This window comes from Rhopalosiphum maidis, chromosome 2 (assembly GCF_003676215.2).
Source record: "Rhopalosiphum maidis isolate BTI-1 chromosome 2, ASM367621v3, whole genome shotgun sequence".
NCBI lineage: Eukaryota > Metazoa > Arthropoda > Insecta > Hemiptera > Aphididae > Rhopalosiphum > Rhopalosiphum maidis.
This window is the reverse complement of record NC_040878.1, coordinates 44,082,415-44,108,796: the sequence shown is the minus strand read 5'-3', so window position 1 is coordinate 44,108,796 and position 26,382 is coordinate 44,082,415. Positions and strand designations below refer to the sequence as shown.

Below are 26,382 nucleotides of genomic sequence, written 5' to 3'. Positions count from 1 at the left end.
AACTTGATAAAATGTGTGTAGATAAATTAAAATTGAATTTGTATTAGTATTGTATTATCAAATATCAATCAAGTAATTAGTTGGTACAAATGTAGGTACAATATAATAATACAAACAAATAACCCGAATATTTTATTAATATATTTATTATTTATGAATTAATAGTGTGACTTTGACACGTCTTGTTTGTTTATTTCCCTATTTAACAAAAAAATTGAGTTATAATGTAATTAATATAATTGTAATATTGGGTACGTAGGCCCTTTAAGAGGGCGCTATTTTTTTTTTGCACTAAGGCGCAAACTTATTTAAATACGGCACTGTGCATCTTGCCATTTACCATCTTATATTTAAAAAGTAAATGCATGTGTTAAGACGAGTATGTATATTTCTACGGAAATGTATATTAAGTTGTAATCGTGCAGCTTATTGATCTCTACTGAATTTTAGAAACAGTACAATTCAATAACACTCCGACAGTTACGATTTAGTACCTATTTATATGCATATAAGTATAAAACAATACCTAATTATTAATTTATAATTGTTATTATAATATTTATGATTATTTATTTATTTTTAAAACAATAATTTGTTTAAAACAAAATAGATATATTTTAAATCTATGAGCTTTATAATAAAATGAAATTAACCTAACTTGACTAATAGTTGATTTAGAAATTTTTAAATTAGTTAACTAATTAATAACAACATATCATAGAACAAACGTTAACTCGTTAAGGTAAAAGTTAGGTACCTACTTATTAAAAAAAAAATATATATGTATGTAAATCGTTATGACAACCAAGTTAACTTTGATGTAAACTTTACTTTTTAACTTTTACGCAGTAATGCTCAGTCTTACTTATATTAAAATGACAAATTGAAAAATTAATAAATACAAAAAATGGTACCTAAAAAGTATATACACAGTATAATTTATACATGTATTGTATAATATGATATTCCTAACAATTGTTTAATGGAATAATTCTTACTTTGGTATATAAGTATACCTATGTGGTTATATGGCTATAAATATACCTAAGTTAACATTACTTTCAATATCATAAGACCTGGCAAATTAACCCGTTAGTTGAAGGCAGAACATATTTGAAAAGTTTGTCAGTAAGTATAGGTTACCTACTTATGACAATTAAAATGCAATTAATACACATTATAATTAAATTGCAAAAGCAAATCGTAGTTGCTGTTTTTATAGAAGTTTGTATTGCAAATTAGTCATTTTAAATTTTTAATATCAACATTTGAAATCTCTTGGTAAATGAATGAAATCGCAATCGTTAATAATGCGTAGTTAGTTAATGATATACGGATGATGAATTTGTAATCTACGTTGACCTGTGATAGGTACCTACTAAAATTCTGGATACGTTTTTGATTATATATAATGGGTATATACCTCGTATATACATTTAAACTGTATTGTACAATACAGTAATATAATATAAGAATAATTAAACTTTTTAGATTTAAATATTTATTAAATTCGTATTGCTGATTATTTATACATTTTATTATTTTATCGAGTAAGATTGTATGATTTATATTATACTACACAATGATAATGATAAAAAATATACTAAAATGTACAAATGAACAATGAACATTGCCGATTGAATGTGCTATAATATTGATTATCATTTCTTAGCAATCGCCAATCAATAAAAAATAATTATCAATAATAGGCATAAGTCATAGGCGAAAGGTCATATATAATGAACTGTTACCTTTTGGCTTTTTTACCTGAAAAAACCTAACGCAATTATTGCATAACCAACGAAAAATAAATTTCCAGTATTCAGTACATGGAAAACATTTGAACATAATTAATTCTGTGGAAGTGTTGAATAATTATTTATGGCAGTTGGACTACACGTTTTTCTTTTTTATTTATTTATTCAATGTTATGTACACTCTGTTAATAGTGACGTAATTTGATCATGTTTTTAGAGGGGGATGAAATGTTTTTGCAATTTACCTAACCCTCCCCACCAATTGTATTTATCATAAGTATTTTCTTTCAGTACAATAAATGTATTTATGTATGTAGTATGTACGTATATGTGACACGGAAACAAATAATTACTAAATATTCAATAATATAGAATAATATGTATTGTTAAATTAGTAAATAAAAATGTAGTTAACCAGTCTTTAAAATAAATGGTCATGGGGGGATGACACCTAAATCCTCCCTCGTAATTACGCTATTGTCTGTTAATTAAAACAATAAATAAATTTGATAGCTAGGATAAATAAAAATAAAATACACATTAAAAACTTGGGAGGGAGCCGTTTACTAACGATATCTCAGAATTTTACATTAAGTTGTTCACGTTTTTTTTTTTTTAATTTTAATGAAAGTATAGATCTTTTAGCCAGTTACGTTTAAGACATTGTTGAAAATTATCGGGAAGGGAAAAGAAAGACATATATTGATAAAGGGGTTGGGATGGTTTGATTATTTAGCATGCAATTTTTTATACCCAAACTTAATACATTTTAGCAAGTTCCGTGACTGTGAGAATTTGGAGGTCCTTATTATGGAGAGGTTAATTCATAACAAACCACAGGGAGCTCCCATTAAAATTCTGAGGCAACTAAATTGGACAGTTTGGAGTGGGCGTATGTTAAAAATGTTTGGTAGCACCTCGAATTTGAAAGCCATAAGACCAGATTGGTCTAATCGTAATTTTATAAATTAAAGTTTTATATTTGAAACACATTTTGGATTTTAGGAGTGTTTTTGAGATGAAGATGATAATTTGCATGTTTACGTATACATTTTATGTGGTGAGCCCAAGTGAGGCGTTTGTCTAGGATGAAAATGAAACCCAAATGTTATTGAGGGATGGATTGGGATTAGCTTTTCGTTAGTCTGGAGTTAGGGATATTCATTTTGGATCAAGCTAAAATTTACTTGAACAGATTTGTCCTAATTTATATTTATTATAATACCCTCTTATAAAAAAAACTAAAAACTATAGGTACCTATATTTACGACTTTACGAGGCTTCATTTCATATTATTAAGATTATAGCATTTTTTCCTTACGATTTTACGAATAATTAATATAAGTAGGTATATATATTCTATTATATTCTAGTGATGTTGTTTTAAATGTTTTAATACATATAAGTATATAACAAACATTATTAAAATTGTTCAATTTATTTTTAATCGTATTATGATATTTTCAGGTAAAAAGGGTAAGAGTTTATAATTGTGTTGACCAATAGAAGAACAATTAATTAAAAAAAAAAATCAATCCAATTAATTTGTATCATTATACAATATGATCATTCAGTGTTAACGAGAAGCTGAACTTATAACATAATAACTATGCAATAAGACATAAGTTAAAGTAAGTAAGTACAGACGTATAGTTAAATTCTTATAAAATAAAATATTTGTATTAACATTGATTATATTCTTATATTACTATTATTACTAGTAAATATTAAATAGTAATATATACCTATATTAAATAGATAATGGACAATGGCATTGCTAAATAAATAAAAACTTTTTTGTAAGCGAATTTAGGGCGAGTAGTTTATGAGTTATTCTTATTTAAAGTTTAGATAAGCGAAGTAGTGGACAGACATTTTGCGGGGTAACTCCATACCACTCCACTCCGTGAATCTAAACTTAAAATACTTGTAACTCATAAATTACTCGCCCTAAATTCAAATTTTATGTATCAAAGTACTCAGGAAATTATTCTGCTTTGGAATATGAAATGAAAACTTTATGTTGTCATTCAAAAAAGTAAAAAAATTATAAGGATAAAAAATATTTAAAAATATAATTTTTTAATAAAAACGTTGTTTTTTTAACAACTTTAAACTATCTAAAAAAATATTTTAGTCCTTCTTTCATAGGGGGGGATGAAGAATCGATTTTTTTTCCTACCACTTCTCTAAAAATAGTTAGATTATTTAATTCTTTATTTTTCATAATATTTGAGCGCAAAAAGAAACCAAATGATAAAATGTTTAGTTTATTTAAATTTTTATAGTATATACTTCATGCGCAAATTGTTAGTCAAACTAATTCAAGAATGGCAAAGCATAGTAGCAAATATAATAATTATATTTGTATATATTTATAAAATATGATCGGCATATTTTTTTAGTATTACTGTAGTAAATATAAAGTAAAAATATTAATAATTGCATCAGTGTTGATTTTGATATCGTTTTCATATAAATGTTGTCAAAATTACGTACATTTTCAAATTATTTTTTAATTTACACGGTATGAACTAAATTTCTTAAGTAATACCTATTATACCTATATTTTCATTTCGAAAAAAGAATTCAAAATTATTATTAATTAGTGTTTATGTTTCAAGTGTTTCAACACATAAGGACAAACACCATAACTCATAAGTCTCTATAATAATTATTAATAAGTAATAATAGTAAAAAAAAAATTGTTTTTGTATTTTATTCGCGTTTAGAAGCTACATATAAAATACCAATATAGGTTAAAAATTCAATGGCTTGACAAGTGAGTGACAAACTGATAAGTGATATTTATGATTAAATATTTACGAAACATCAGTTTTTAACAAAATTAATTTTAAAATTGTGTGATTTACAAAAATAAAAAAAAAAACCATAAAGTCTTGTCATTTCAATCAAATATTTGTACAAGTACCTTTTTTATAGGTATATATAATATAATTTTCAATATACTGGTGTCCCGGAAAACAGAATACAGCTTATCAATCATTACCCTTTAAATATTTTTCAATTCTGTTTGTGAGACATTAAACTGGAGAATCGTAAGTTTCTATAAGAGAGTTATAGGTAAAGAATTATTCGTACGTTAAATCTTACATATGTAATGTGTAAGTTTCTACAAGAAAAAAAAGGTACGTATGTTAGTCTAGCTAGTATGTACTCTTCACAATCATCGTGTGGGCCGCTCATCGTGTTAGTAAATTATACTTGATATGACGTACTCAGGAGCTGTATCGGAAGTTTAAGTTCAAGAGATTTATCAGCGGTGTTGCCGATGTGGTTGAGTACGATAAATACGATATGTTATTTTATGATTTTTTACACATAATATAAGATAATAATTTTAAAATTGTGGCGAGGCCACAGGTTGGACGCGGAGAACCAGCGGCTTACAGCGATATCATAAATCTGAGGCGCACAGCCCTTGAGAAGGCTTGAGACGGCCACTATCAAAGCAGCTGGAGATTAATTACGACAAGACCAGGCTGTCAACGACCGGATGACGCGTAACTTGATGACCACCGCTTTAAAGCCCCGGGGACCTGTAGCTTCGCAAGATAGTAAATCTGAGGCGCACAGTGCTTGCAAAGACCGTAACTTGAATTTTTAACCACAGTTAATTTAGCTCCTTTGGTTATAAATTTATAAACAATTAACCATAAGAATTAATTAGGCACCTATTTATAAAATTCACAGTCAAAATTATAATCATATAAAGTTTTATTTTAAACGAAATATTCATTTTGAAAGTTTCAGCTTGTGGTCTATGGATAAGATAAGAACTAGTTTATAAGCTTGTAAAGTTTCTCTCTGCTTTCTGCTCTTGTTGAAAATTGTCTATAATTTGTAATATATTTTATAATCATTGACGATATTATAGGTAAGTATACACTACAAAATACAAATAAATTCATACATAATTTAGTCTCAATGCAACTGGTACGCATTTAAAATTTTCGATTAACTGCGGCTGGTGAGTGATAACTAACTGTTAAACACTCAAATTCAGATTTCATAAGCTTTTTACGCATTCGAAACAATACTGCCAAAGCATCAGGCCGCCAAATTAGTGGTACCAACGCCGCAAACATCGCTATTACCCACCTCCAGAAACGTATTTAGAAATTACCTCAGGTAAGAAAAAAAAACGCATACCATATTAATCATAACATATCAAAATGCTCTCCAAAATTCAAAAAATACCATTCAGGGTTTAATCCCCTCTAACCCCCCTAAATACATCACTGCCCACTTCATATCCTCATCACAAAACTAAACGTGCAACAGTGGCGTATATAGAGAGAAGTGGTTTAACCACTATAAGTTCAACCTCCCCCCTCCCGAAATTTATTGTTGATACGGCACACATTGCACACTATGACCCTGACTCGAAAAGTGAATTTTCTTGCTTTAATTTAACTATAATATTCTAGTTCATTTTTTTATAACCCCCTCTTTCCCCCGAAATTAATTCCTATATACGCCACTATGTGCGATTACTTACCAAAGTTTCTCTCAGAGGTTAAGTCTTATCTCTGACCTAGGATACTCAATACTTACTCAAAAGCAAGGTTCACAATTACAAGCAACAAACTTGTATTATATAAAATGAAAATAATATTGTGAATTAAAATTAATCAATACTTGACGTATTTATATTTTATTACATTCATAGTTTATAATCACTTGTAATGAATTATTTCAATATTTTTTCAGCAATTATTTTGTATTTTATTTGCTTTTATTTTTAATAAATTACTGATAGTAGTAAATCTAGCACCATTTGTATCAAAACGAAAAAATACGTAGACGAAAAAAAAATTTTATTTTATTTATTTTTTTAAAGTTATACCTAAATCTAACTTTGTCAATTTTGGGTTTAGAATACATGTTGATTGATCAATATTGCTTGAAAAAAATTGATTTATTCGAAAATAATATTCCTAAATAGGGGTTTCCATTAAAAAAATAAAGTTGTGTTGCGTATGAGCAAAATACATGAGTTAAAAAAATTGTAAGTCATAGGAATTTATGGTCCATTAGTCTAGCTTTAACGTCAAGCCAACAGAATTGAAAAATATTTGAAGAGTAATGCTAATGAATGATAATGTGTACCCTGTTTTCTGGGTCACATACGGTATATTGGTAATTTTTAAATTATTATTATTGATACTTGAAAATATTGGTTTTTTTATTTTTGAACTTTTATTGATGATTAGAAAATTTTTGTCGTATGGTTTATTAGCTTACACATATAATACAATGTTCCTCATATAAAAATCCAGTACCTATTTGATTCAACGAATATTAAAAATGTTATACATTTATAACAATAAAATATTTTTGTTTGCAATTTTGACGAATTTAACAAAGATTTTATTCTCAAACACCTTTAAAAAATAATTTAATCTCCATATATTTTTTTTTTATTTTACTATTAAAAATTTGTGACTTATTAGTTTGTGAGGATCCTTGTCTAAAACGACATAATATTTCGAAAATTATACCGTGTATAAACAATTCTAATACATAAATAACATTAAGTGAAAATATTAAGTATTTATGTTATTTGTTTTTTTATTATAGCGAGTTAAGAAAATTGATTTTTCGAAAACTTATTATTGTTTTGTGTAACAAACTCTTATTTTCCTTATTATTGAGAAAAATACTGGGAATGTTTGATTTCCTAGAAATACCAATTAGATCCAAAATTATCCACATATTATAATTGTCTATATAAAATTTAATTTCCAAAATATTTACACAAAATAAATGTCAAGCTATTTGTATTATAAAATTGTACACAATATTCTATATTTATACTAAAACTGCTCAACTTACCGTATGAGTAACATAAAAAAATTTTTTAAGAATAATAATGTATGTAAATATTGTAAATATAAATCAATTTTTCCCAACATCGTTTTTTTTACGTGTACGATTTATCATTATATACAAATTCAATAAATTATACATATATTTTAGTGATTTAAATACTCAGCGATGACTAATGATAGTATATGCTTTACTGCTTTAGTATATATAAAAAAGTGAGTTGCTTGTTTTTTCTTTTGTTAATTCGTCTTGGTTGAAAGCTTTTCCTGAATTCTATTCACGCATTCCAAAGAATCTTGATATAGATTTCATTATTAGGGAATCTAATCTAGTAACTAGTTTATTCTATTTCCTACATCAGCCTATAAAATTGTTGTAATGATTAAATTATTTCATAAGAATGTAATAAATGTAAGGTAATAAAAAAGTTTTTTGGAGAATTTTGCTCTGATAATTTTTGGCGATAAAATTATGAGTAAGTAAACACGACCAAATTTAATCTATATGTATAACAAAAAAGGTATTTTATCATTTACATAATTGATAGTAACAGGAAATTACGTTTAAAATAATACAAAATTTGTGATATATAAATTATTATATCCATTAAAATATTATTATTTTGAAATAAAAAGAAAATTACATAATATTTTTCTGTGGCTTTAATATCTATAATACTTTATAAACTGTTTAGAGAAATAATAAAATAAAATAAGCATTTTTGGATGTTAATAGAATTGACAAGTTTCTCCTCACCTTTTCTTGGAAAAAAAGTAGAGTAGATTGTAAATTCATATATTTTTTGTATGTAAATACAATTCAGATTTTTTTCTTAAAAATGTGTAAATTCCATCAAACTTATTATTTATTTGTAGGCTGTAAAAATAAAAATAATGGTTTCATTAATAATATTTTTTTGATCAATTTAATTTTTAAAACTAAATTTTATAAGTATTTTAATAAATATTAATATAAGTATTCTCTCCACTTCGAACACTGAAAATACTATTGCAATTTAAAATTAAGTTCTTAAATATAATTGTATTGTATTAGTACATATCATTAGTATTAACATTAAGTAGGATCACGCGGCTGTCCACGGCTCCCTCTTAGGTAAGAGAATTTAATGTCAACATTTGTTTAATCTCATATAGATGTCAAACACAATGGGATTTTGTAAAAATAATTTCCTAAAATATTTATGCAATACTTTGTACAATTATCGATTATTTATACGATTTTCGATTAAGGTTTTCCACTATTTTACTCGTTCCATGGTGGCCTTAATGTAGTATACAGGTAAATATTTGTTGTGACTCTATATTCTTTAAGGACGTTATACATCCGTATATGTGTTGTGATTACAACATAGATAATTTGTGTCTAACAAAACCAATTTCGTGTTATTAGCTTTAATTATTTTAATGTTAAGCTATAATGCTATATAGATAAGAGTGACAAGAACATTATTTGAGTTTGTAAGTAGGGTTTTTACGATATTCAAATATTTAAACTAGTGATAGGTAATCATTTTTAAATTTCAATATTGAGTGCAGCCTTCCAGCATCTTGCATAATATGTTTGTTGTAAATATAAGCACCCCCTTCTGAAATTTTAGTGCATTTTCGCCTATGTATACGACTTTAAAATATTTAAATAATAATGTAAATAATGTGTAGCTTATTATATTATTTCAGTAATACAGTATATAGACTATAGAGATTAGGGACTAAAATAATATATAAATATATGGCAACTCCGTAAAAGTTGCCCCCCCAAAAAAAAACAAAATTTTAATAAAAAAAATATTATTTTTTGTTTAATACAAATTATTCACTGTAATAAAATATTATTAGGTATGCATTTTATCATTTATTTTTCTTATTATCGTGCATATAGGACAGTATTGAGATTTAAGACATCCATAAGATTTAAAGTATAAGTACCTATTTTAAATTGTAATTTGTAGTCATTATCATTCTTACAGTATCACTCTATTATCAATTATCATCAGACATCAGTATCTTATTGCATATGAAATAGCAGTTAAGAAATTATCAATATCACGAATGTTTTTTTTTTAATCATTACATAAAAAGGTATTATATACAGATACAGTAATGTAATGCATAACGTATTGGCTTAAGCTTAATAACCTTTTTTATATCTTACTATACAGATAAGCAAACAAGCTTTATTGGCCTATGATCTACTAGTGGTCAGTAATCCTGGTGGCTCGCTCCAAAATGATAATTAAATTGAATATTTTAATTTTTTGTTATTTCTTTAAATGTATACATTTATACTTATAAATGATAATTTAATGATTGAATTGTATTTTATTTATTGCGTGATTGCGTCTCGGTCTTATTTCAGTCAAGAAATACATGATTATTTGGAAGAAAAGGGAAAAGACGCTTTAATATTTATGAAGAAGTTTGGATTTTTAAACTGGCGTTTTTTGTTGGTATATTCAAAATTCAACATTGTAGTATATGAATGAACTTAATATAAAACTACAAAGTAAAAATCAACTTATTTCTGATTGTAGTCTTATATTAAGCCTTTCGAAGGAAAGTTGAAACTTGTACAGTCTCGTCTTGCAAAAAATGAATTAATACATTTTCTTGCTTATATAAAAATCTTTTTGAATTGTCAAAATTTTCATTTTCATCAGTTAAATTTGTTGAATTTATTTCGAAACTTCAATACGAATTTAATAATCGTTTTTAAAATTTTAAATGATGTTCACGATATTTTCAATTATTCGCCAATCCAATATTGATGTTGACGATATTCCTGTAAGCTTTAAATATTTTTAATTTTTGTCCGACACGGCCTACGAAACTTTTAAAATTTTTAATAGTTAAAAGAGGTGACCGGCCACAGCTCAATAACATAAAATATTAATTATGCGTATAAGATGCCGTTCATTTTTATACGGGCATTGATGCATACACACCAATTAACCTAGTATCAGTAGTATCTAAAATTTCCTAATACAGACTACAGTATATTAGGCAGTTTTTATGTAATAAAAATGTATAAATTTGGATAAATATTATTATAATTAAAATTATAGTTTAATTTGTAATTAGAAATAATACATAATAAAATGAACGAATTTGGTTTTTTTTCGTAATTCGTAGGTACGTACCATGCCTACAAGTATTAATGTTTTACTCGTATTATTACAACTATAGGGTGACGCATAAATATTTTATAAGTCTTACACTTATATAGTTGAATATAACGTAAATTAGTATACATGATAATAACTTACTACCTATATAATATTAAAACAATAATAACAAAAAATCGTAATACGTAGATAGAAATTGTGACCCTTCCCCTCTGAACAATTAACAACACGGACGGACGTTAATACGGCTACTACCTATTATATACATTATACATCAACATAAACTGTAATACATAATTTCTTTCTACAGGGTACACGTTAAGTTATTTTATTTTCATAGCAATTGTTTCATGTTACGACGAATGTAAAATGTAAACATATAGTTTATTGCCTATTATACACATGTAGATATTATTATATCAATATAAAACATCAGGTACATTGCAATGACACGGTAGGTATATAAACGAAAATTAACGTACACAACACAGGCTAAATAGATATAGTAAATAAGTAATATATGTAGCAATAATTTAGCAAAGTCACAAAAAACTGAAAAATCCTAATCCTATCTTTTGACTTTTTAAGTCCAAAGTATACCTATATTTAATATAGTTCGATTTTTTTTGAATTTTCCACTACCTATATAAATGTCAACGATATAATATAACACCATGATGGAATCTTAGCTCCAGATACCATAATATGTACCTATACGTATACGCATATTGGATCTTAGGAGGGAGGAAAGGTCGTCCGTCCATCAATGCGTTTTTTATGTTAATTTTTTTTTCTTTCTGGCCGTGTTCCCCCTCACACTGGCGATCGGATATTGTTAAGAATATCGACCGAACACAAATAATATAATATCGTGGAAACCGCAGTAAACCGAACAAACGTATTTTATTATGACGACGCGTTAGGGTAGCCTAATATTATAAGACCGCGATGAACGACGATTACGGTGGTGCATTAGAGTTTTGGGACATACTCTACGATCTTTCAGGGCGATAAAACCGGTTGAGGTCGATTATATTACATATAGTTCTCCTATATACGTACAGCGTCCAAAGGTTATCGCGTGCGTTCGTTACAATGTGCTGTACATAATACACTTATCATTGATCCGAACGAAAACCTCTGATCGTACCATTAGGAGGGCATTATATTATACGTTATGCATTATACATATATACATGTATGAGTATAATCTTGCTGTGTATATATATGTACTATATAACACAGACAACACGACTTCCCTCTTTAGTCTCTCGTTGGACGGTACGCGCACGTACGCCTACGTTTTATCGTCAATCAAAGTCCTCTAAAACAAATACCTATGTTGTTTACGTTTATATTCGTATAGAACATTAATTAAATAAAATTTAGTCTTCTGTTGCCGCTTGCCAGTACAGGTCGCGTCGCACACGGCACTACAGCTGCTGCAGTTCAGTCCAACAGCATAGACTAAGCTTACAAAATGTTCAAGCCGATTATATTCGTGCTCGCGGGCTTTTTAATCTTCAGTTTCGGACGCGGTGACAATGAGATCCGCGTCGACATGGATCCGTTGTCGGACGAGTTCATCGATCACATAAATTCGATACAATATTATTGGAGCGTACGTCTATGATGTAACCATTGTGCCTTGTCGATTACTCATATATTGTTGTTGTCACGTATTATTTCAGGCCGGTCGTAATTTCCACAAGAACACGCCGCTTTCTTATTTCAAAGGATTGATGGGCGTGCACGAGATGAACAAAGATTACCCCAGATTGGAACAACTGTTGTCTTACAGTGAAAAATCGAACGATCTGCCGGAGACTTTTGACGCCAGAGAACATTGGCCGAATTGCCCTACCATTAGAGAAGTCAGGGACCAAGGTTCATGCGGGTCTTGTTGGGTAATTCGGTTTCCCTAACATTTATCAATTTGAATTTGCGTCCTGCAATTCCGATTTTTACTTTTCCGACGATATTTACAGGCCTTTGGAGCTGTAGAGGCTATGTCTGACCGTGTCTGCATTCATTCTAATGGCACTAAAAATTTCCATTTTTCGGCGGAGAATTTAGTATCTTGTTGCTGGTCTTGCGGTTTTGGATGCAATGGAGGCTTCCCCGGAGCAGCATGGCACTATTGGAAAACTAAAGGCATTGTTAGCGGAGGCCCGTATGGATCTAAATTGGTAATGATGTTATTAATTCTTTGATTTTAAATTAATACAAATTATATCGACTTGTTTCAATTTGTTATTATTTTTTATCTACTGGTAGGTACTTAAAAGTTGTAATAATTTCTGTGTACATAATGTTTATTATTTATATAGGTATTAGCTAGGTAGGTACAATTTACTATTTAGAAGAGGACGCGGTAGTATGAAAGTATTTATATTTTAGACATTTAGTATTTTCATATAGATGCTTACCTAATACAATTAAATAAACATAGATACGACCTTATTTAAAAGGATTTTTTGATGTTTTGATCAATGAAAATACGTATTGAAGTACTACCCTGTGCTAGAAAGAGACTTTTCAAAAGAGTATGATCATTGGTTATAAAAATTACTATACAAATCTATAATAATCGTATTTATAAGCAGGGTCGGATTAAGCCATCCGTATAGATTCTAGCCATAAGAAAAAATTGAATTTTATACCATAGGTGCACTTTTGAATACTATTTTTTTTTGTATATTTTTAACCATCTTTTCGTAGACCCTTGCAGTGCCTAATGGTTAATGCGGCTCTGTTTATAAGTTATGACTAATAGTATGTCGTATCTCAAAAGTCAATTTCTCATGCCCATTTTTTTTTTATCTATGAATAGTTTAATTATTAGTGGTGCAAAACCAAATTACTAGCATCTACCTTAGATATTTAAAACATTATATCATATTGTATATATATATATCTGTGGCATCAGCTGCTCGCTGCTCTTCAGAGAAATTTGTGATAAAAATAACTGATGTATGAAATAAGAATAAATAAATCTCTACCAAACTTATCACCATTGGTTATAATTCACGTAATTGTTTATTTTATCAATTAAATTATACATTGTAAACGTTCAACGATCTACCTTTGTCCTTTGTAGGAAATATAATGAGTTCTACACAGTCTATACCAATAATTGTTTACTGAAACGTCTGAAGTGTAATTTAGGTTAAATATTTTTGATTTCCTATGTATTTATTTTATTATAGCCAATATATGTATTCAGGCACGTATACAGGGGAGTTCAACCCCCCCACCAAAATATTTTTAATTAACAAGGAAAGAATTGTTTTATTATGGTGCTGCACAATTTGTATTGCTAAATTTTAAAACCCCCTCCGAAATTTTTTTTTGTGTATTATATTTTAATATAATATGTTTTTAATAATAAACATTATCTACTGTGATATACCTAAAATTACAGTTCATTGATTTAGTTGTTAATTAGTAATTTTAATTTGATAAATCTTCAAGAAGATAACAGGTCCCACTGAACATGTTTGTGTGGGGAAAAGTCTATAAGTATACAATATGGAGCATATAAATAAATTATAAATACCCATTTAATATGTTATTTATTTTTGGTATAGGGATGTATTCCATATGAAATTGCTCCATGTGAACATCATGTGAATGGTACTCGAGGACCATGTAAGGAAGGAGGTAAAACTCCTAAATGTGAAAAAAAATGTGAAGATGGATATAAGGTGCCATATGAAAAAGATTTGCACCGTGGTAAATAATCTAAATCCAATAAAATAAAAAATACCTACTAATATTTTTATTAATTGATATTTATAAAAAAAATTTAATATCAGGTAAAAATGCATACTCGATTAGCAATGATGTCGACCAAATCAGACAAGAAATTTATAAAAATGGTCCAGTTGAAGGTGCATTTACTGTATATGAAGATTTTATAGCTTACAGAGCTGGTTAGTATTAACTTTTAATTATCAATAATTTATGAATCTAACTATTAATAATTTTTATTATTTACAGGAGTATATAAACATGTTGCTGGTAAGGCTCTTGGAGGTCATGCAATTAGAATCCTTGGTTGGGGTGTTCAGAATGGTGAAATACCATACTGGTTGGTAGCTAATTCATGGAACACCGATTGGGGTAGTGATGGCTTTTTCAAAATATTGAGAGGAAGTGACGAGTGTGGTATTGAAGGACAAATTAATGCTGGTTTACCAGCTTAATTTGCATTCTTTTCAGATTAAACATTTATCAACCACAAACTTTAATACTTTATAATTTACTACGAATAAAATCATTATTATTTTTTTTTTTTTTAATACTTAGAGGTTATTAACTATTATTAATTAAGCTGATTTTGATTAGATATAATAAATTATAAAATTAAATTAAAAAAAGAGTATATTATCATTTATTTTTGTATACCTAATTGATTTGTATTTTGTATGTACGGTATTAATGCCATTTTTTTTTATATTTCTTCTGATTTAATGACTGACTTACTATCATTCATTTTTAGTAACAATAATAATAGCTAATTATTTGCTTTTGCTTATTCTACATTAGAAATGGGCAAGTGAGGAAAATTCTATTCTCAGTGATAATTTTTATAAATTACTACTATACAAGCGCAAATGCAGGGGAGGTTTTGGGTGTTTAACCCCTCCTTATCGGGAACAAAAATTAAATTACCTAACTTGCAAATGAATAATATGCTATTTATGAACATTTTTTCAAACCGCGCCCCCCTCAAAATTTTTTTCCTGTATTCACTTCTGCTACTATAAGTTAAATAATTATTTATATCAAGTCATAATAATTTATATTTTATAAAATATCTTATTATAATTGTTAATAATAATGGCAAATTAGCAACAAAATAACTAGGTAAACACTTAAAATAAAATAATTGTAAGTGACCAAAGCAAAATATTATCAGAGATCAGGAAGAATGGACAAAGCTATTATATTGATAATGTTGGTTCAATGAAAATCTTATACTTGATTTTCTATTAAATTAGTATCTACCTTTTGTATAAGGTCATAATAAAAATGTAATATTTTACATTCTTAAGTGGAGAGTATAAGTATTACTCAAGAATAATAATTTAAGAATAAAAAGTGTACTATATTTTAAGCTTGTTGAAAAGTAAAATATAATTTATTGTATTCAACTAAATAAATATCTGATTACAAAGGTAGATGATTACTAATTTGGTTTTGAATTTTAGTTTTAATTTCTTTAACAATATATTTGTTTTGACGATCTTTAACTGATAATTCTTCTAGTAAACAAAGTTGTTTCTAAAAACCAGATAAATAAAATATTACATTAATCCTTATAAAAAACTTATAATTATATTTACTTGGATATCTGCAAGAACTGGAAAGTTTATAATTGCTGGTTGATCATTTGAAAGTTCACTAAAAACTCCATTACGAACTGCAACCAAAGCATCTTGATCTAGACACTCCATGGTGATTGTGTTTGTAATTTTGTTGTCCAAAATTATAGAGACTATTTTTCCAAAATAATTTAAATGTAGTGTATTTTGAGTATTATCTAGAATAAAAAAATGATAAACTCAAAAGCAAATTTCCAGAACTTTTCTTAAAAATTGGGGAAAATTAAAATGTATTTTATTTTATTATAAACCAAATAATTGTGGATACTTGAAATTTTCACCAAATATTTTTGTTAGTATTATAGTATATACATAATAAAGTTTCAAAAAATGTTGTTAAAAAGTTGATAAAATTGTTTCAGTCAAAAAGTAAGAATATTTATATAAGATCGAAAATAAGTTGTTAAACTTTTAGAAGTTTAAAAATATTAAAATTACATAACTAAGATTTTTTTTTATAAATTGTTTGAAGCTCAAATTAAAATTACAAAACTTTTATAGTTAAAATTTTATGAAATGCTTAACTATGAAAATGTTGAAGTCTTGAAAATATAATACATATAAGATTCATAATGAGTAGTTCTTACTAAAAAACAGATTTAAAGAATTTAATGTCTTAATTTTTGTAAATTGAAGTTCAAATATTAATAAAATTGATAAGTAAACAAAGAATTATTATAGTTATTTTGTTTTAATACAATACTATTAGCAGATTTAAAATTTTTTTACTTCATTAAAAACGCAATGATATATTAAAAAAAAAAAAATTTAGATTAAGTTTAAGCTATTACTTTACTCTATAATGCTAATATTAAAACTAATTAAAGATAAATTTATTAGTCATTAATAGACTATCAGACTGTCTCCCCTCTGAATCATTTTTAATATGCGATGATATATCATTGAATTTAATTATACAAATTTATATTACAGTCATCTACTCAATGATGAGGTACACTTAACTGCAACTGTAGAGTATTTTCTTTGAAAAATATTTACCAATAAAATACAATCATATATTTTAAACTTACATACAATGATTTGTAAAATTTAAATGTTATAATATAGATTTAAATTTTTTTAACTATTTGTAAGTTTTTCTTGGAAATTAATTATTTAAAATAATACAAGGAGATTATTTGTATCTAGTATCTTGTATCCATAGACCAATAGACCAATAAATATTAATATGTCTATTGAGTATTACGTTTGAATCTTATTTATAATTAATATACTTATTGATTCAAATAGTATAAATACTAATACTATAATAAGTTCTACATTTTACTTTTAATATAATAAATGAAACTAATAACAAAGTATACAGCATGGACAAAATATTCAATTGAAAAAAACCTTCAACTGAGAAATACTGATTTTAGTACTTACCGATTATATTTTTATAAAATGATTTTGATGTTCTATGTTTATTTCTGTTTGTAATAATAGTCAAACAATCTGATAATGATAAATATTCTGGAAATTTAAAAACATACTTATGTCGATCTTCCAAAGGATTAATCACCAGTATCTTTTCTCGTTTTTCAGCTTTGACAAAATATAATGAATTTAATTTTATTGGATTTAATGGAATAATCAAACAACGATTGATTGAATCATTTTGTACTTGACACACCAATTCACAGTGTACTAAACCAGATGTACAATTTTCAGCAACTGTCGCCAATAAATGATGTTTCACCAGTAATGGATGATTATTGTCAAAGAGATCAACGTCAAAAGAATGTAGGCCACAGTTTGATGACAAATTGTTATTATCAGTAATCCGAACCAAAAGTTGCCAAATTGAAGATGGAAGTGATAACCATGAACAATTTGTGGAAAGTTTTATTGCAAAAATATATTCACTTTGGCAAGCTCCTAATTTGACGGCTTTAGCACCTACATTTGAAATATTTTAATATTTTATTGACATTAGTAAATACAATTGAATAAACAATATAACCTGAATAAATTAAAAGGTTTAATGAACAATATTGAGCAACTGAATCTTTGCGAGCAACAATAGATACTGCATTTATGTATTTATTCATATTATCATGTTGCTCTTCTAAAGATTCTATATTCTTACAAAGAACTTTTATGTTTTCTAAAGTTGATTTTTCATTAAATTTAAACTTGAGTTCTTCTTCTTGAGTGATCACTTCATGTTTAGCAGTTAATTTATACACTTTATTTAATTGAGTCATTGCAATAATGTTATTGGACTGAAATAGGCTTAATGAGTTAACTCCTACAATATAAATATTTAACAATGGAATAAGATACTTTTTATATAGGAATTTAAAACTAAAATAATACCTTTCAACAGAGTTACCACTTGTTTATCTATTTTAGAAAATTGCTTATCCAATGTAATAAGAAATAAATTAACACCATCACTTAAAATCACTGTATGGTCAACAATATATGTAGCAACTGTTTTTGTAACTGCCAGGTAAATGAATGTTGAATCAATATTTTCAACACAACGGATGACTGTAAGAACTACCATCGGATGACATCAACAGCAATTTTTTTGATTCTAAAACATTGACAAAATTATAATAATTTAAAAAGCAAATAAGGGTTATTCCCAAAATTATTACCAAAATCGGAAAATTGTATGTGTAGAATTTTTTGTGGATTATTTAAAAATAATGAAACATTTTTATTGACCACATTAGATGTTGTACAATATATTTTAGACTCTTCTGTTGCTATTAAAAAAATTTCTAGACTATCAATTACATTTAATCCAAAAAGTTCTCTTGCTCTTTGGCTGCTGAACCAATCCCTCCAAGTACAAGATATAAACGAAGTAACTACAAATGGAAACTAATTGTACATAAAATTATTATTGTTAGTATTTGAACATCTTTTTTATTTTATTACCGGTTTCTGAGATCTAATTTGTTTATTGCAGGTATTGAATATAGTTGGTTCATTATTATCATCAATAGTAATTTTTAACATTTGTAGAATTATCCATTCTCCCATTGCTGTTATTAGAGCAATTCCATCTGAATAGCAAGTTGTTCCTAAAACTTCACATGGACACTTTTGAGAGTAGAAGGGTTTCCATTCATAACTGCAGGATAGTGGCTGTTGAATAACTTGATCAGACCCAGAACAATCAAATAAGTCTGGAGAATCACTAAAATATTAAATCAAAATAAATTTATGTCAAAGAATTTGCAGCGAATAAATTACCGTCGAACTTGTTTCAGATGATAAATAGATCCAATTTTATCAACACAATACATTTTTGAATTAAAAGTCAATATTGATATTATTGGATTACTTATTGGCACAATCTAGTCAAAATAAAGATACATGTTAATCAAATTGTATATAATTTATCTATTTTGTTGATGAAATATTAGTGTATACTTTAATACTTGAGTATTTTACCATAATTATGAATGGTTTTTATAATATATAAAAAATAATAAAAAATATACCAATGTATATAATCTAGTATGTACTATAACTATATAATTTAAACTATAAAGTACATATAAGTAATTAGTATATTTTATTTATATCAATATAGATTATATATAACTTGAGATTTTTCATTTATTTATATATTCACATATTATAATGTCATTGTATTAAATACATTTTAATTATTTTAATTTAATATATATAATGTATATACATAAAAATATATAAATCAATTAAAAACACTTTAATATTATACTTGTTAACAACAAGGTGCTTAGGTATTTAAAGGTATTTAACATAGATATATTAACTCACTTAAGTTTAGTATAGATATGTTTCTCAAAATTTAAGACAAAGTATTATATAATAACTTACAATAGGTTCAATAGGATTCCAAAGACTAGCTTCAGGTAAATTGTTTAATGAATATAAAACCATAACACAATCATCCCATGAAACTAACAAAGTATTTTCACCATCCTCGTGAAAGTGTGTATGTTTTGAATTTGTGTGTAAATATTCAGATTTTAGTTGTAATTGTTCGAAATTCAATGAGAGTGCCATTATATAATAATGTTTACTAAGTTATAAAATATAAATTATTTGCCAGTTATTCTGTTTCACAATTGTAGATTCAAATTATATCAATAGTAGTTCAAAAAATATTTAAGCACAATGATATTAATATGACTCATTGTCAAAATGTATAAAAGTATCATTATTTTTTATAGGTAATCAAAATGTTAATAATATTTATACTATGTTAGTCTTTAGAATAACTATGTATGGAAAAATTAAAACTGGAATTTTACAGTCTTATGTTTTTCAAGAATTATATTATTATTAAGAATTATAGTGAGAAACTAAGAACTATCAGCATTCAGCTTAATTCTATGTTAAGAACCAAGAATTCTGAATATTGTTAACGTAATATCACAAGTGACGCAAATATTGTCCGTCAGTTCAAATGATTAAGCCGCAGAACGATATTAAACGGATGATAAAACAAAAATTGGCGGCAAAAACATTAGGACTTACCTTAGTCCGTGGTTTCATAATAAAATTGTTATCTGTATTTGTTAATATGCGACCGTGGTATATAACAATCATGGTAATAATATATCATAGATGATACAATATTATGTTTGTAGTGATTGTGATAAAAAAGATACAATTAGTATTGTACTATTTTTTTTGTAATTGTGTGTACTAACACTACTAACTGTGGCGTGTTCACGGTCGTTGTACACTTGCGAAGTTGTGATAGCTTGAATACTGTACTGCTTGTGGTTTTAACTTGAATACTTGATGTTTATTTAGAATTTTAGAACATTGTTTTTACTTCGAGTCTACGACCTGTGTGACCACGTATTGAGGTTGACTACAAAAGTTAATCATTAGTTTTAACTATGGCATTTGTTCGTGTCAAAAGGCGTCATAACGAAGATCCGTTTAATTCAATTGTTGTATCCCACAAGAAATTAAAAACTGTCGGTACAGATTTCAGTAGAGATTGTGTATTTCAATTTGCTGCCACTTTAAAAGACGAAGTGAGTATTTTTTTATACTATAACCAACTCATAAGTTGTATTGTTGTAATATCAATTTTACAGTTAATTATCCATGTTTGCGTGCGATATATTATGTCAACAATTATAGCCTTTTGATGTGTTTTCTGTAATTCTGTACATCAATAATAATGTATAAAAATACCAAATAATTATTAAAAATTTACAATATTTAGTATTTACCTAAAATATAAAATAATATTAGATTTATTACAAATATTAGTAAAAATATGAATTTATTTATTTTCTGTACTACCACTGTTAAGACTGCATATGACAGTTTGAAAACTGCTAGGTTTCTATCTTAATTCATGGATATTAACATTTAGTAACATAATATACATTATGGTATTGCCATATTTTAGTTATTTAGAAATACTCATCATTATTTAATTTTAGAATGAAAACTTATCTCAAATATTGAAAGAAGTCAGAGAAGAACAATCTGTAAAAATGTTAACAAAAAAGAACAAAAATAAAAACATTAATGATGTGGTTGAACATTCAAAAGATAAACGTTTAAAGGTATGTCATAAATTATAGTTATTATTTATTACTCATTAAGTCATGCAGTAGGTGCTTAAATCGTTAATAATATTTAATAGCAATTATAAATAAAAATAATTACCTATACTTGTATTTTGTTATATAACCATCTTAGTTAAAAATGGTGATACATTTTAGATTTTATGAGCATTGTTAAAGTTTTATTACAAATTCTTTTCTTTGTTCTTGAAATCTTGGAGCACTAGTTGTTAACTAATTTGAGTTCAAAATCATTTTTTGAATTAAGTAGTTTATAATTGCTTTTAAACTAATAATAATAATCTATGCTAAGATTATAGGAATTAGTCAGTTCTTCAGTTATTGTTTCCTGGTTGTACCTACTATTACAAATACAGTTGATTTTCATTATGTCAAATCTCAAGGGGAACAGGAAAAACTTTGAAATATCGAGTTTTATTAAAAAAATTGGTAAATAATTTGAATGCTTAAAGTACTAATACTACTCAATAAATTACAATAATAGGTAAATACATTTTTTTTAAATCTGTCATTAAAGTTTGTTTAATATTATTATTTTATTTTTTGTAAGAATGTAAAAATTAATTGTAAGGACATTTTTTATGCCTATTTTATTATTTTCCATTTCACTATTTTATATACGAATGAATACAAATATTGACTAAACGCGTAAAATCACAATCACTATACTGAATGTTCTGCTTCATATTTTGTTCTTACCGTAATAAAAATATTATTTATGTATTCAAGATAATGAAAAATGGTCAATTTTATTTTGAGTTATTGAGAGCAAAACCGCTATTCAGTGTAATGGTAATTTCAAGGGGATTTTAATGTAGTTTGAAATAGCAACATTTGACATAATAAGAATTTACTGTATAATATTTAACTTAATATATTGTTAAATAATAGATAACACTTATTAATTAATTCCGTGGTTGATAATATTAAGTGCCCATATAAAATTATTTTTTTTAGCTAGTTAATACTCTCAGAGCTGTTAAACAAGATACAGTTCCCATTGGAGAAATAGATGGAGAAAATTCAGAAATAAAAGTTGTTGATTTTGTTAAGCAAGCTGAAGACAGTAGCAAGCCCTTAATAGATGAAGGAATTTCAATTGACTATGTATATGATTTGTATTATGCATTAAATAATGATGATAAATCAATTGATATACAAGATATTGATAGGTACCATTTCTAATTACTATTTATTCATTTTACCTGCTTTAAGAGAATTAAAAATGTATGAATTTTATTTTTAGTGTACATGGTTTAGATTCAGAGAATTTTTATAATATTTGTAGTAATATTGATAACTCTGATAATGATTCTTCACATTGTGAAGATGATGACGATTCCAATGATGAAGGGAATTGGAGAAATGATTATCCTGACGAGGATGAAATGGAGAACGAGTAATTTTATTATAATATATTATTAATTTCATTATATTTATTTAGTTTTAATATAAGATAGTAAAAAATATTATTATTGGATTATTGGATGTAATTGTTTTCATTAAATTCAAATTTATTTTATTTATTTATTTTGTTTACATATGGACGGGCTTAAGCCCAGGTTAAAAAAGTACATATAATATAAATATTTAATAAAACAAAAGAATGAATGATATAATTGGTTTGTTGGACATATAATTGGTTGAGCAGAGAGGTACATGAAACTGAGAGTTATTGCAAGTAAAACGGGAAGGTACTTTAAAGTTAATTGGCGAAAAGATTTGGACCGTTAATTTCCGTAGAGATAAGTTTTGTGAGGAAGAAAATGTTGTGAGAGTATTGACGGTCAGCTAATGTGGATAGGTTGAATTTAAATGAGACGGCAGTATAGTCGTGAGGAGGGCAAGGAATTTTCAAAGAGTAACTGACATAACTTTGAAATTTCCTTAGGACGCCTTCAAGTTGACAACACAAATCACCACAATTTAACTCATCCATTACAATGATTCACTCAAGGAAATATACTTGGAACCTACTATAAAGTTGTTTTACTTCATCAGTTTTTAATTTTTTTTAAAATAAATTTAAAAAATAGTAATTGTTTTTAATTATTAAACTATACTCAAATTGTATAAATTTAAGAATAGCTAAGCTGCAGACAAAAACATGTTGAGATTGTGCATCTATTCCTAATACTAGCACCAACCTAGCTAACTACTCACCCTTCTTTATTTGTCAGATATGATTGGTATACGATCATTGCCATATTTGCATTAGATGGGTCGAGTTAAGTATTAAGTACTTTTTTAAGTATTTTAAGTCTCATTTAGTATGCAGAAAACTAGCCATTATCAAATTGAACAAAATATAGTTATGACTTATGAAAGTTACAATTATTCATTTAATACATTGTGGATTTAATCTGTATAAATTAATAAATGATATTTATTTTATAAATTTATAGATATGTTTTTATTAAATGGTCTTTACTTCTAACCTGGCTTTCAACCAAGACAATGTAATGCATTAACACATTTTTTCTAGTTTCATTTATTCTATTACTTTGCTTTATTACAGAATATAGATATTAGATCTACCTAAGATTAGAAATGTTTAATTATATAACTATAATTTAATAATTAATTAATTCTTTTTAAATTTTAGCGAAGATGATTTTTGTCAAGATCTGGTTTCTAAATCAAAACAATGGAAAATACACAGTAAGTATACTTTTTATGTTTATTGAATTTTATGAAATGTTAAAAAATATTAATTATAAATTAAATAATTTGTTTATTAAATAAAGAAAATTTTTTATTTTGCACTGTATTTTTTTTTTAGGTGATAGCAGTACTGATTCAGAAGATAATATTGACGACTATGAATTACATTTTGCAAGGTACAAAGAGCGCGTGAAAGCAGAAGAACACTTTTTTTATAATAGTGTTTTAGATGATAGTTCTGGAAGTACAAATGATTCAGATGATTGAATTAAATAAAAATTATTATTTGTGTTCATATAATGTAATAATATTAATTTGTATTACAATATAATTTATATTTTCATATATTATGTTAAGAATATTTTATAAAAAAAATTTTTTAATATTTTAAATTTTTCCGAATTATGTGTAATATTAAAAATAAATAAATACAATAAAAACTATATCTATTAAATTAATATTTAATGTATTTTTGTTTACTTATGGCAATACTCAATTCTTGATTTCCAGATTTTTTTTTTATCTGGTTCAAAAAATCAAAAACTAGTTGCTCTGACTTAAAAATAATATTTAATTACAATACAATTATCTAAAAATTAAATTTTTTTAAGTTTTTAATTGTATTTTACGAATCACTTATCATCTATACACAATACATATATTAATATGTTGAAAAATTACTTCAAAATAATATGACCATGTTAATACCATTTATTTCTGTTTAAATTATATTAAATTAAATATAAATGTAAATTATAGAATCATACATTTCCCATAAATAAACACTTATATGATTGGTATAATATTTATAAATGAGGTAATAATAATGAATTCATCCTTTCTAAATTTCTCCCCACTTTCGAGGACTACTGTATTTCTATATATAAAAAAAAATAGATTTATTTAAATTAAATTTATTAATTTAGATAATTAATTCATGATACTAGTCTTTTTAATCTTCTATTGGGGTTGTATAGAATAGTTACTGATAAAAGTTAAGTTATTGTTCAACTTGTGGGTTCGAACTTAGAATGTGAGATAATGGGTTATTGAATAGGTATTGTAATACTTTAAGTGGACTTTACATAGTGACAGACAACAGTGTTAGTGATTATTTTTAAATTAGAATGAAGTGAATCATTGAGACACGAAATAGAATTTTGAGATGGTGGAAGTTTGGTCCTATGATTTCATAATTTTAACAATACAATCTTTTGCTTTTGATTTTATGATTTGCACCAATTTTGTCTTCTTATTAAGCTTACCCATAGATATTAGATATCTTATTATTGATATTTTATTTAATAATATTTTATAATAATTTATTATTATATATTGTGTACAAAAATATTACAATTTACAAGTGTTTACAAAATAATAAACATAATGATTTTCAAAATCAATTATTATTGTTAACTCATAGCTGTATGTTCAATTTAAAATTAGGATTCTAAATGTTTTATTTTTATATTTTAAAGACCTTCATCAATTTATTCATATTTATGGGTAGTAGATAACTACTCCTATTTTAGTATTTAATCTTTTTGTATCAGTAATGAAGGAAACACTTGTGAAAGAAGTTTTAATAAACTGAAACTTATTAAGAACTATCTAAGGTCTACTGTCACAAGAAAAATTGACGAATATGAGTATTTTATCAATTGAACGTGAATTGGCTTTAAACATTAATTTTGAAAATTTTATAGATGAATTTGCTACTAAAAAAGCACGTAAAGTGAAATTTTGAAATGTACAATTATTTTTTAAATTATTATAAAAGGTTATAATAAGTTTGGCAGTGTTTTTTTTTTTTTATATTAAATACAATAATTATTATAATAGCTAATAAAAATAAAATATAAATAACAAATGTCTTTATATGGGGAGGGGGAGGGGTAAACAATTTTTAGAAGGGCGGAAATATGTTAAATGGCCAGGAGCGCAAATGAACATTGCTACGGCTCTGATTTTACCAACCAATAAGAACTGAAGAGCAAAAGCAATTTGAATGT

The 26,382-nt window shown here is 26.2% G+C and overlaps 3 protein-coding genes across 3 annotated transcripts; 2 read left to right on the top strand and 1 right to left on the bottom strand.

The window, feature by feature from the left end:
* Positions 1-12,017: 12,017 nt before the first annotated feature.
* Positions 12,018-15,054, top strand: LOC113551310 (cathepsin B). Its single transcript, XM_026953481.1, has 6 exons — positions 12,018-12,373; positions 12,444-12,659; positions 12,741-12,941; positions 14,343-14,487; positions 14,571-14,687; positions 14,755-15,054. The coding sequence occupies exons 1-6, from the start codon at positions 12,233-12,235 to the stop codon at positions 14,958-14,960; spliced, it is 1,026 nt and encodes a 341-aa protein (XP_026809282.1). The 5' UTR covers positions 12,018-12,232; the 3' UTR covers positions 14,961-15,054.
* An 873-nt stretch (positions 15,055-15,927) lies between these two features.
* Positions 15,928-20,310, bottom strand: LOC113551309. The gene is given in 10 exon segments (XM_026953480.1): positions 15,928-16,041; positions 16,104-16,300; positions 17,532-18,044; positions 18,109-18,396; positions 18,465-18,651; positions 18,653-18,687; positions 18,752-18,980; positions 19,038-19,299; positions 19,356-19,459; positions 19,968-20,310. Coding segments are annotated over 10 exon segments (2,118 nt in total). The 5' UTR covers positions 20,157-20,310.
* A 474-nt stretch (positions 20,311-20,784) lies between these two features.
* LOC113553213 (probable RNA polymerase II nuclear localization protein SLC7A6OS) lies at positions 20,785-24,676 on the top strand. The gene is made up of 6 exons (XM_026956416.1): positions 20,785-21,142; positions 21,560-21,685; positions 22,664-22,878; positions 22,953-23,105; positions 24,312-24,367; positions 24,489-24,676. The coding sequence occupies exons 1-6, from the start codon at positions 21,002-21,004 to the stop codon at positions 24,635-24,637; spliced, it is 840 nt and encodes a 279-aa protein (XP_026812217.1). The 5' UTR covers positions 20,785-21,001; the 3' UTR covers positions 24,638-24,676.
* Positions 24,677-26,382: the final 1,706 nt, after the last annotated feature.

Excerpts from the sequence above, each read along its gene's own strand:
- LOC113551310 (XM_026953481.1), top strand. The coding sequence starts at position 12,233 with ATGTTCAAGCCGATTATATTCGTGCTCGCGGGCTTTTTAATCTTCAGT. Across the intron at positions 12,374-12,443 it reads CGATACAATATTATTGGAGC|GCCGGTCGTAATTTCCACAA; the intron begins GTACGTCTATGA and ends GTATTATTTCAG. Across the intron at positions 12,942-14,342 it reads GCCCGTATGGATCTAAATTG|GGATGTATTCCATATGAAAT; the intron begins GTAATGATGTTA and ends TTTTTGGTATAG.
- LOC113553213 (XM_026956416.1), top strand. The coding sequence starts at position 21,002 with ATGGCATTTGTTCGTGTCAAAAGGCGTCATAACGAAGATCCGTTTAAT. Across the intron at positions 21,143-21,559 it reads CTGCCACTTTAAAAGACGAA|AATGAAAACTTATCTCAAAT; the intron begins GTGAGTATTTTT and ends ATTTAATTTTAG. Across the intron at positions 24,368-24,488 it reads AAAACAATGGAAAATACACA|GTGATAGCAGTACTGATTCA; the intron begins GTAAGTATACTT and ends TTTTTTTTTTAG.